This window comes from Tachypleus tridentatus, chromosome 8 (genome assembly GCF_004210375.1).
Source record: "Tachypleus tridentatus isolate NWPU-2018 chromosome 8, ASM421037v1, whole genome shotgun sequence".
Lineage (NCBI taxonomy): Eukaryota > Metazoa > Arthropoda > Merostomata > Xiphosura > Limulidae > Tachypleus > Tachypleus tridentatus.
This window is the reverse complement of record NC_134832.1, coordinates 56,514,493-56,528,214: the sequence shown is the minus strand read 5'-3', so window position 1 is coordinate 56,528,214 and position 13,722 is coordinate 56,514,493. Positions and strand designations below refer to the sequence as shown.

General features: G+C 29.3%; 1 protein-coding gene across 1 annotated transcript in view; it reads right to left on the bottom strand.

Annotated features, from left to right (window-relative positions):
• Positions 1-12,731, bottom strand: part of LOC143224157 (lachesin-like) — a 30,903-nt gene extending 18,172 nt beyond the window's left edge. Inside the window, exons 1-2 of the mRNA XM_076452601.1 lie at positions 12,523-12,731; positions 9,448-9,557 (exon numbers count right to left, since the gene is read on the bottom strand). Coding sequence (XP_076308716.1) covers positions 9,448-9,557; positions 12,523-12,667 — 255 coding nt within the window. The 5' untranslated portion in view covers positions 12,668-12,731. The remainder of the gene's footprint in view (positions 1-9,447; positions 9,558-12,522) is intronic.
• Between the last annotated feature and the right edge of the window lie 991 nt (positions 12,732-13,722).

Here is a 13,722-nt window from a genome sequence, read left to right as displayed (position 1 = left end):
ATGTTTTAATACAATGGTTACAAGTGATATAAAGAGAAATATGTTTTAATACTATGGTTACAAGTGATATAAACACTCTAGAAATATGTTTTAATACTATGGTTACTAGTGATATAAACACTCTAGAAATATGTTTTAATACTATGGTTACAAGTGATATAAACACTCTAGAAATATGTTTTAATACTATGGTTACAAGTGATATAAACACTCTAGAAATATGTTTTAATACTATGGTTACAAGTGATATAAACAGTCTAGAAATATGTTTTAATACTATGGTTACAAGTGATATAAACACTCTAGAAATATGTTTTAATACTATGGTTATAAGTGATATAAACACTCTAGAAATATGTTTTAATACTATGGTTACAAGTGATATAAACACTCTAGAAATATGTTTTAATACTATGGTTACAAGTGATATAAACACTCTAGAAATATGTTTTAATACTATGGTTACAAGTGATATAAACACTCTAGAAATATGTTTTAATACTATGGTTACAAGTGATATAAACACTCTAGAAATATGTTTTAATACTATGGTTACAAGTGATATAAACAGTCTAGAAATATGTTTTAATACTATGGTTACAAGTGATATAAACACTCTAGAAATATGTTTTTAATACTATGGTTATAAGTGATATAAACACTCTAGAAATATGTTTTAATACTATGGTTACAAGTGATATAAACACTCTAGAAATATGTTTTAATACTATGGTTACAAGTGATATAAACACTCTAGAAATATGTTTTAATACTATGGTTACAAGTGATATAAACACTCTAGAAATATGTTTTAATACTATGGTTACAAGTGATATAAACACTCTAGAAATATGTTTTAATACAATGGTTACAAGTGATATAAAGAGAAATATGTTTCTAATACTATGGTTACAAGTGATATAAACACTCTAGAAATATGTTTTTAATACTATGGTTACTAGTGATATAAACACTCTAGAAATATGTTTTAATACAATGGTTACAAGTGATATAAAGAGAAATATGTTTTAATACTATGGTTACAAGTGATATAAACACTCTAGAAATATGTTTTTAATACTATGGTTACTAGTGATATAAACACTCTAGAAATATGTTTTAATACTATGGTTACAAGTGATATAAACACTCTAGAAATATGTTTTAATACTATGGTTACAAGTGATATAAACACTCTAGAAATATGTTTTAATACTATGGTTACAAGTGATATAAACAGTCTAGAAATATGTTTTAATACTATGGTTACAAGTGATATAAACACTCTAGAAATATGTTTTTAATACTATGGTTATAAGTGATATAAACACTCTAGAAATATGTTTTAATACTATGGTTACAAGTGATATAAACACTCTAGAAATATGTTTTTAATACTATGGTTACAAGTGATATAAACACTCTAGAAATATGTTTTAATACTATGGTTACAAGTGATATAAACACTCTAGAAATATGTTTTAATACTATGGTTACAAGTGATATAAACACTCTAGAAATATGTTTTAATACAATGGTTACAAGTGATATAAAGAGAAATATGTTTCTAATACTATGGTTACAAGTGATATAAACACTCTAGAAATATGTTTTTTAATACTATGGTTACTAGTGATATAAACACTCTAGAAATATGTTTTAATACAATGGTTACAAGTGATATAAAGAGAAATATGTTTTTAATACTATGGTTACAAGTGATATAAACACTCTAGAAATATGTTTTAATACTATGGTTACTAGTGATATAAACACTCTAGAAATATGTTTTAATACTATGGTTACAAGTGATATAAACACTCTAGAAATATGTTTTAATACTATGGTTACAAGTGATATAAACACTCTAGAAATATGTTTTAATACTATGGTTACAAGTGATATAAACAGTCTAGAAATATGTTTTAATACTATGGTTACAAGTGATATAAACAGTCTAGAAATATGTTTTAATACTATGGTTACAAGTGATATAAACACTCTAGAAATATGTTTTAATACTATGGTTATAAGTGATATAAACACTCTAGAAATATGTTTTAATACTATGGTTACAAGTGATATAAACACTCTAGAAATATGTTTTTAATACTATGGTTACAAGTGATATAAACACTCTAGAAATATGTTTTAATACTATGGTTACAAGTGATATAAACACTCTAGAAATATGTTTTAATACTATGGTTACAAGTGATATAAACACTCTAGAAATATGTTTTAATACAATGGTTACAAGTGATATAAAGAGAAATATGTTTCTAATACTATGGTTACAAGTGATATAAACACTCTAGAAATATGTTTTTAATACTATGGTTACTAGTGATATAAACACTCTAGAAATATGTTTTAATACAATGGTTACAAGTGATATAAAGAGAAATATGTTTTTAATACTATGGTTACAAGTGATATAAACACTCTAGAAATATGTTTTAATACTATGGTTACTAGTGATATAAACACTCTAGAAATATGTTTTAATACTATGGTTACAAGTGATATAAACACTCTAGAAATATGTTTTAATACTATGGTTACAAGTGATATAAACACTCTAGAAATATGTTTTAATACTATGGTTACAAGTGATATAAACAGTCTAGAAATATGTTTTAATACTATGGTTACAAGTGATATAAACACTCTAGAAATATGTTTTTTAATACTATGGTTATAAGTGATATAAACACTCTAGAAATATGTTTTAATACTATGGTTACAAGTGATATAAACACTCTAGAAATATGTTTTAATACTATGGTTACAAGTGATATAAACACTCTAGAAATATGTTTTAATACTATGGTTACAAGTGATATAAACACTCTAGAAATATGTTTTAATACTATGGTTACAAGTGATATAAACACTCTAGAAATATGTTTTAATACAATGGTTACAAGTGATATAAAGAGAAATATGTTTCTAATACTATGGTTACAAGTGATATAAACACTCTAGAAATATGTTTTTAATACTATGGTTACTAGTGATATAAACACTCTAGAAATATGTTTTAATACAATGGTTACAAGTGATATAAAGAGAAATATGTTTTTAATACTATGGTTACAAGTGATATAAACACTCTAGAAATATGTTTTTAATACTATGGTTACTAGTGATATAAACACTCTAGAAATATGTTTTAATACTATGGTTACAAGTGATATAAACACTCTAGAAATATGTTTTAATACTATGGTTACAAGTGATATAAACACTCTAGAAATATGTTTTAATACTATGGTTACAAGTGATATAAACAGTCTAGAAATATGTTTTAATACTATGGTTACAAGTGATATAAACACTCTAGAAATATGTTTTTTAATACTATGGTTATAAGTGATATAAACACTCTAGAAATATGTTTTAATACTATGGTTACAAGTGATATAAACACTCTAGAAATATGTTTTTAATACTATGGTTACAAGTGATATAAACACTCTAGAAATATGTTTTAATACTATGGTTACAAGTGATATAAACACTCTAGAAATATGTTTTAATACTATGGTTACAAGTGATATAAACACTCTAGAAATATGTTTTAATACTATGGTTACAAGTGATATAAACAGTCTAGAAATATGTTTTAATACTATGGTTACAAGTGATATAAACACTCTAGAAATATGTTTTTAATACTATGGTTATAAGTGATATAAACACTCTAGAAATATGTTTTAATACTATGGTTACAAGTGATATAAACACTCTAGAAATATGTTTTTAATACTATGGTTACAAGTGATATAAACACTCTAGAAATATGTTTTAATACTATGGTTACAAGTGATATAAACACTCTAGAAATATGTTTTAATACTATGGTTACAAGTGATATAAACACTCTAGAAATATGTTTTAATACAATGGTTACAAGTGATATAAAGAGAAATATGTTTCTAATACTATGGTTACAAGTGATATAAACACTCTAGAAATATGTTTTTAATACTATGGTTACTAGTGATATAAACACTCTAGAAATATGTTTTAATACAATGGTTACAAGTGATATAAAGAGAAATATGTTTTTAATACTATGGTTACAAGTGATATAAACACTCTAGAAATATGTTTTTAATACTATGGTTACTAGTGATATAAACACTCTAGAAATATGTTTTAATACTATGGTTACAAGTGATATAAACACTCTAGAAATATGTTTTAATACTATGGTTACAAGTGATATAAACACTCTAGAAATATGTTTTAATACTATGGTTACAAGTGATATAAACAGTCTAGAAATATGTTTTAATACTATGGTTACAAGTGATATAAACACTCTAGAAATATGTTTTTAATACTATGATTACAAGTGATATAAACACTCTAGAAATATGTTTTAATACTATGGTCACAAGTGATATAAACACTTTAGAAATATGTTTTAATACTATGGTTACAAGTGATATAAACACTCTAGAAATATGTTTTAATACAATGGCTACAAGTGATATAAAGAGAAATATGTTTTTAATACTATGGTTACAAGTGATATAAACACTCTAGAAATATGTTTTTAATACTATGGTTACAAGTGATATAAACACTCTAGAAATATGTTTTAATACTATGGTCACAAGTGATATAAACACTTTAGAAATATGTTTTAATACTATGGTTACAAGTGATATAAACACTCTAGAAATATGTTTTAATACAATGGCTACAAGTGATATAAAGAGAAATATGTTTTTAATACTATGGTTACAAGTGATATAAACACTCTAGAAATATGTTTTTAATACTATGGTTACAAGTGATATAAACATTCTAGAAATATGTTTTTAATACTATGGTTATAAGTGATATAAACACTCTAGAAATATGTTTTAATACTATGGTTACAAGTGATATAAACACTCTAGAAATATGTTTTAATACTATGGTTACAAGTGATATAAACACTCTAGAAATATGTTTTAATACAATGGCTACAAGTGATATAAAGAGAAATATGTTTTTAATACTATGGTTACAAGTGATATAAACACTCTAGAAATATGTTTTAATACAATGGTTACAAGTGATATAAAGAGAAATATGTTTTTAATACTATGATTACAAGTGATATAAACACTCTAGAAATATGTTTTTAATACCATGGTTACTAGTGATATAAACACTCTATAAATATGTTTTAATACTATGGTTACAAGTGATATAAACACTCTAGAAATATGTTTTAATACAATGGCTACAAGTGATATAAAGAGAAATATATTTTTAATACTATGGTTACAAGTGATATAAACACTCTAGAAATATGTTTTAATACAATGGTTACAAGTGATATAAAGAGAAATATGTTTTTAATACTATGATTACAAGTGATATAAACACTCTAGAAATATGTTTTTAATACCATGGTTACTAGTGATATAAACACTCTAGAAATATGTTTTTAATACCATGGTTACAAGTGATACAAACACTTTAGAAATATGTTTTTAATACTATGGTTACAAGTGATATAAACACTCTAGAAATATGTTTTTAATACTATGGTTACAAGTGATATAAACACTCTAGAAATATGTTTTTAATACTATGGTTACAAGTGATATAAACACTCTAGAAATATGTTTTAATACTATGGTCACAAGTGATATAAACACTCTAGAAATATGTTTTAATACTATGGTTACAAGTGATATAAACACTCTAGAAATATGTTTTAATACAATGGCTACAAGTGATATAAAGAGAAATATGTTTTAATACTATGGTTACAAGTGATATAAACACTCTAGAAATATGTTTTAATACAATGGTTACAAGTGATATAAAGAGAAATATGTTTTAATACTATGATTACAAGTGATATAAACACTCTAGAAATATGTTTTTAATACCATGGTTACTAGTGATATAAACACTCTAGAAATATGTTTTAATACTATGGTTACAAGTGATATAAACACTCTAGAAATATGTTTTAATACAATGGCTACAAGTGATATAAAGAGAAATATTTTTTTAATACTATGGTTACAAGTGATATAAACACTCTAGAAATATGTTTTAATACAATGGTTACAAGTGATATAAAGAGAAATATGTTTTTAATACTATAATTACAAGTGATATAAACACTCTAGAAATATGTTTTTAATACCATGGTTACTAGTGATATAAACACTCTAGAAATATGTTTTTAATACCATGGTTACAAGTGATACAAACACTTTAGAAATATGTTTTTAATACTATGGTTACAAGTGATATAAACACTCTAGAAATATGTTTTTAATACTATGGTTACAAGTGATATAAACATTCTAGAAATATGTTTTTAATACTATGGTTATAAGTGATATAAACACTCTAGAAATATGTTTTAATACTATGGTTACAAGTGATATAAACACTCTAGAAATATGTTTTAATACTATGGTTACAAGTGATATAAACACTCTAGAAATATGTTTTAATACAATGGCTACAAGTGATATAAAGAGAAATATGTTTTTAATACTATGGTTACAAGTGAGATAAACACTCTAGAAATATGTTTTAATACAATGGTTACAAGTGATATAAAGAGAAATATGTTTTTAATACTATGATTACAAGTGATATAAACACTCTAGAAATATGTTTTTAATACCATGGTTACTAGTGATATAAACACTCTAGAAATATGTTTTAATACTATGGTTACAAGTGATATAAACACTCTAGAAATATGTTTTAATACAATGGCTACAAGTGATATAAAGAGAAATATGTTTTTAATACTATGGTTACAAGTGATATAAACACTCTAGAAATATGTTTTAATACAATGGTTACAAGTGATATAAAGAGAAATATGTTTTTAATACTATGATTACAAGTGATATAAACACTCTAGAAATATGTTTTTAATACTATGGTTACAAGTGATATAAACACTCTAGAAATATGTTTTTAATACCATGGTTACTAGTGATATAAACACTCTAGAAATATGTTTTAATACTATGGTTACAAGTGATATAAACACTCTAGAAATATGTTTTAATACTATGGTTACAAGTGATATAAACACTCTAGAAATATGTTTTTAATACCATTGTTACAAGTGATACAAACACTTTAGAAATATGTTTTTAATACTATGGTTACAAGTGATATAAACACTCTAGAAATATGTTTTTAATACTATGGTTACAAGTGATATAAACACTCTAGAAATATGTTTTTAATACTATGGTTATAAGTGATATAAACACTCTAGAAATATGTTTTAATACTATGGTTACAAGTGATATAAACACTCTAGAAATATGTTTTAATACTATGGTTACAAGTGATATAAACACTCTAGAAATATGTTTTTAATACCATGGTAACAAGTGATATAAACACTCTAGAAATATGTTTTAATACTATGGTTACAAGTGATATAAACACTCTAGAAATATGTTTTAATAATATGGTTACAAGTGATATAAACACTCTAGAAATATGTTTTTAATACTATGGTTACTAGTGATATAAACACTCTAGAAATATGTTTTAATACTATGGTTACAAGTGATATAAACACTCTAGAAATATGTTTTAATACTATGGTTACAAGTGATATAAACACTCTAGAAATATGTTTTAATACTATGGTTACAAGTGATATAAACACTCTAGAAATATGTTTTAATACTATGGTTACAAGTGATATAAACACTCTAGAAATATGTTTTTAATACTATGGTTAGAAGTGATATAAACACTCTAGAAATATGTTTTTAATACTATGGTTAGAAGTGATATAAACACTCTGAACGAAAACATCAATGCATGCCAAAACAACTAAGTGACTAGAAATTTAAATAACAAATATACAAGTTAATCGTATATAAACATAAAGTGAATATATCTTAACATCTACTGGCTTTAGATAGAACTAATATTACTCGAAAGTGATATTTATTATCATAGTTTTTTATTCGGGAAAGTTTGAATATTGTACCGGGTATTTCAAAATCTGTTACAGAAGGTGTTCAATCACCATATCAAATCTAAACCTACACAAACTAACTAAATGCCATACATTTCTTATGGTGTTCATTGATATTCGAAATATCCTGCACATATTTAATCGAACCCGCCATCTGGTGTTACAGAATGAAGATAAATAATTACAAAAAGTTGTTTCGGAGAAATGGTACATAAGAATGTATATTATAGTTTTTAAACACTTTATAGTATCTTCAACAATTCAAACATTTCTGAATAAAACCTCTTGTTTTCAGTGTACTTCATAGGACAAGTAATTTAAGAAATAACCTTGTGATAGATTATCTGCATAACTTTACATAAAAGTAAGCTCGCTTAATGCTTTTCGAATTAAGAATGAACCAAACTAGTGTGGGTCACCTGCAAAATTGGCATTTACTAAGAAATTCTGAAAGAAAGTAAAAGCGTATACTGGTATGTCAACCACATTAAACTTGCTATGTCCAGGACCGACAAGTTCATTCGCACAAGGATTCATAAAGGCGGTTGGTGTACAACAGACATTGCAGTAATTGACACAGTAATGATATTAAAAAACTGTTCGAAAACATACTGTTATAGTTTGAACTAGATTCAATTCAGTTGATAAAATGTAATATTTCTACCAGTCTACTGAAATACATTTAATTATTCCAAAATAAGTTTAAATTAGCGAAAAATGAGTTCAACCTGGTGGATAATTTTTGAAGCTCGAAGCTTCATAGTTTTCTAAATTTGGGCAAGTTAAAAACAATAGTGACACATCTTGAATTTTTATCTTTCAAGAACAACGATATTTTACCCTAAAATACGTAAAAATCAGTTCAGAATTGAAACTGAACTTCGAGGCTTAGCTGGTGTATAAAAATATATATATTTTGTTAAAATAAGAAAATATAATGTTCAGTTATTTCCAGTGAGAGTTGTTTGGTGTTAAACACAGGAATGCACAATGTACTATTTGCGCTGTGTGAACACTCAATTTTAGCGAAGTTTGGTTTTCTCATATGAAACTGGTTTTCAAGCGAAAATTACACAAGCCCATGGTTTCCGCGAGTACAGTGGTATGTCCACTGATTTACAACCCTAAAATAAGGTGAGTTCAGCAGATAGCCCGATGTGGTTTTGCTATAAGAAAAACACACACACACAAGTCTACCTTTTAACGGAAGTATTTATCAGAAACACTGCGAAGTAAATCTTAAATTAATCTATTCACTGCAACCTCAAATGTGGTGTCAAAAATCTTTCACTAGTGAGTCAAAGCATATTACAATTCATGTTTTTCTTTGTTTTTGTTGTTATTATTTATGAAAAGAGGACAGAGAAATAATATTTTGTTTTATTTAATGAGACCGTCTATTTTAACTGCTGTATAATATAATTAGAAGTTAATCAAACGACTACAGTTTATTTTACTTTGTATTCTCTGATATAGTCCACTACACAAGGAAAGCTAGCGTCTCTGCCTAAAGGCACGGATAGATTAGGCACTGGATCAGCGAACGTTGGTGCCAGGGTTATCATACCTGTTAATTGAAAAAAGAAAATGTTACGGTACGTTATCACTTTTCAAACAATTAAAACAATCTAAATATTATACACTTTCTATATTGTTTATAATACACATAAATCTGAACAAAATGTTTGTTGTTATTTACCGTTATATATTCAAATTCTTGTGCAGAGAATCAATGTTTGTTTGTTTGTTTAGAAATTCTCTCAAAGCTCCACGGGGGCTATCTGCGCTAGCCGTCCCTAATTTAGCTGTGTAAGACTAAAAGGAAAGCTGCTAACGATCACCCCCACTGCCAACTCTTGAACTAATTTTTTACTCATGAATAGTTGGATGGACCGCCACTTGTAACCCCTTCACTGCTGAAAGAACGAGCGTTTTTGGTGGGACGACGATTTGAACAGATTACGTGTCGAGCGCCCTAACCACCTGGCCATACCGAGCCCGAAAAATAATGTTAGTCTTATTGCTATTTATTACAACGCTAAGATCAGGGGTTCGATTCCCCTCGGTGGGCTCAGCAGATAGCTCGATGTGGCTTGGCTATAAGAAAACACACACAATACACATTGCTATTTATTTATATATGAGATGTATTAATATTAATATTTTCAACATGAGATCTGGTATGCAAGTCTAATAGAATAATTATGTATTATATACTGCTCCCAGGGGATCAACAGTAAGTTTACGGACTTACAAAGTTAAAATCCGATATCAGATTCCCCGAGGTGGACAGAGTACATATAATGAATATAGATATGAGTGTATCGAATCCTATAAACATAATATTTAATTATCTTTCTATATGTAATTATATCATCAGTGACGATAAATGATGATATCACATCGGTCTATCCAACAAGCTAATAAAAATGTCACGTGATAAATAGGGGATGGGTTATATCCTGTTTCCCCTCCTCTCTAAATTCGTATTTCAAATTGATGCTTGTTTGTTTTTGAATTTCGCACAAAGCTACTCGAAGGTTATCTGTGCTAGCCGTCCCTAATTTAGCAGTGTAAGACTAGAGGGAAGGCAGCTAGTCATCACCACCCACCGCCAACTCTTGGGCTACTCTTTTACCAACGAATAGTGGGATTGACCATCACATTATACACCCCCACGACTGAGAGGGCGAGCATGTTTAGCGCGACGCGGGCGCGAACCCGCGACCCTCGGATTACGAGTCGCACGCCTTACGCGCTTGGCCATGCCAGGCCCTCAAATTGATGCAAAAAAAAAATCCATGAGAAATACAATTAAAAAATTAGAGTAAAATACAATGAACGCTAAACACGATATTAACAATTACTTGAGACGTGAAGGTTTTCTAACCCCTCAATAATTTTAGAATATTTAAAAAGTCAGAGGAAGTTATATTTGTGTGAACATTTCACAATACCGTGACGTCATGAGATTCATCAGTTAACGTGCAGTGACGTGTAACATTAGTGAATACGAGTTAGTTGATTTTAGCTATCGAAACACTGGATAAAAACTTATGTTAATAAAAAGTAAGTCACTAATAATAAAACAAAAATGACCTTATAGACTATTGACCATAACAACAAGTTACATCCGGTCACCAAGACTTTGCTGTATGTACAGGAGTCCCTGAAGTTTGAACCCATTGATCAAAATACAGAATTTTATGTCATTTTATTTATTATTCAAGTTCCATGCCTTTAACAACCATATACAAATCAATTTTTGACACATACACACATATATATATACTCTACCATAAGGGTATTTTCTTTCCTGAAGCATGAAATGTATTTAACTTTAAGAATACAACGTATATTTTCACATATTGGTCTAGACTTCTATGACACCCCGTATACGTCTCAATAACCTTTTTACAGCCATAATGCAACACCTTTGTTTGTTTTTTTGAATTTCGAGCAAAGCTGCTGGAGGGCTATCTGCGCTAGCCGTCCCTAATTTAGAAGTGTAAGACTAGAAGAAAGGCAGCTAGTCATCACCACCCACCGCGAACTCTTGGGCTACTCTTTTGCCAACGAATAGTGGGATTGACCCTCACTTTATAACGCCCCCACGGCTGAAAGGGAGAACATGGTTGGTACGAGAGAGATTCGAACCCGCGACTCTCAAATTACGAGTTGAACTCCTTAACCCACCTGGCCATACTGGGCCGCAGCACCTATGAGTCGAAAATAAGCATCGACTTTGATTAAGTTTGTGTGGTTTGAATTAAGCACAAAGTTACACAATGGGCTATCTGTGCTCTGCCCAACACGAGTATCGAAACCAGGGTTTTAGCGGTGTGAGTCTACAGACGCACCTCTGGGGAGACCTTTGGCTCAGTATTATCAGTCTAGTTCATGGCTACACAATGGATAAACCCATATTTATATATTTTTTTTTTTTTTTGTTTTTTTTGTAATTTCGCGCAAAGCTACACGAGGGCTATCTGCCCAAGCCGTCCCTAATTTAGCAAAGACTAGATGGAAGGCAGCTAGACATCACCGCCAACTCTCGGGCTACTCTTTTCCCAACGAATAGCGGGATTGACCGTATCTTTCATAACGCCTTCACGGCTGAAAGGGCGAGCATGTTTTTTTTTGGTGTGACGGGGATTCGAACGCCTTAACCCACCTGGCCATGCCGGGCCTCTCAGGAGCTAAATCTGGCCTTTACTGATGCACTAATTTGTTTGTGATATGTTTGAAAACATGCATAACGGATAGATAAATATGCAAAGGTGAAACTCTGACTATTCAGTTTCTTCAAGGGTTTACCTTCACGTCGTAAAAAGAATCAGTTCTTTATTAGAATCAGAATACGAAGCTAAAGTCATATTTTTAATCCTTCTTTAGGCAGGTTTAAGCGCAGAAAGAAACAAATCAAAGAAGTTAGTTTAGTTACAAATTGAACAAAATTATTACACCAAAGAACATTTTCAAGCAAGCAAAATGTAATTCTCACAAAACATTCTCAGCAATAATACACTTACCACACCCTTTCCCGATACCGTAGAATACCACTAATGAAGAGTTGAGCAGAATCCAACGAAACCAACTGACCAAAGTCCAGGCACACACGCAATAAGTTGCTACACCAGCATATTTTATCAGCCTGTAAACGTGCTGCACTGTCATGTCTTACAGCTCGGAACGGTGTGCCCGCTGGGATTTTCTGATTCGACTAAAGATATGGTTCAAGTGGCGATACGTGAAGAGTCGTGTTGTTACGAAGTATTCTGTGATACTGCACTCTAGAGGCAAGAAACGGCTTCCCTGCATAATGTTTGTTTTGAAACAAGGCATTTTAATAAGAAGAAATTTGATCTATTGAAAATGAAAAAAACAGGGTGTCTTTGGTATAATTATTACACAAATTAGGATTTTATAAGTCTGTAACTTAATATTGTACTTTAATTAAGTTGATCTGTGTGAAACGTACAATTACTACTATGCGTTATCACTCGAGTTACATTGATTTATGTGAAACGTACAATTACTACTATACATTATCACTCAAGTTAAATTGATTTATGTGAAACGTGCAGTTACTACTATGCGTTATCACTCAAGTTACATTAATTTATGTGAAACGTACAATTACTACTATACGTTATCACTCAAGTTACATTAATTTATGTGAAACGTACAATTACTACTATACATTATCACTCAAGTTAAATTGATTTATGTGAAACGTACAATTACCACAATACGTTATCACTCAAGTTAAATTGATTTATGTGAAACGTGCAGTTACTACTATACGTAATCACTCAAGTTAAATTGATTCATGTGAAACGCACAATTACCACAATACATTATCGCTCAAGTTAAATTGATTTATGTGAAACGTACAATTACCACAATACGTTATCCCTCAAGTTAAATTGATTTATGTGAAACGTGCAGTTACTACTATACGTTATTATTCAAGTTAAACTGATTTAAGTGAAACGTACAATTCCTATCATACGTTATTACTTGGCCCAGCATGGCCAGGTGGTTAAGGCATTCGACTCGTAATCCGAGGATCGAGGGTTCGAATCCCCATCACACGTAACATGCTCGCCTTTTCAGCCGTGGGGGCGTTATAAAGTGACGGTCAATCCCACTAATCGTTTGTAAAAGAATATCCCAAGTGTTGGCAGTGGGTGGTGATGTCTAGCTGCCTTCCCACTGGTCTTACACTG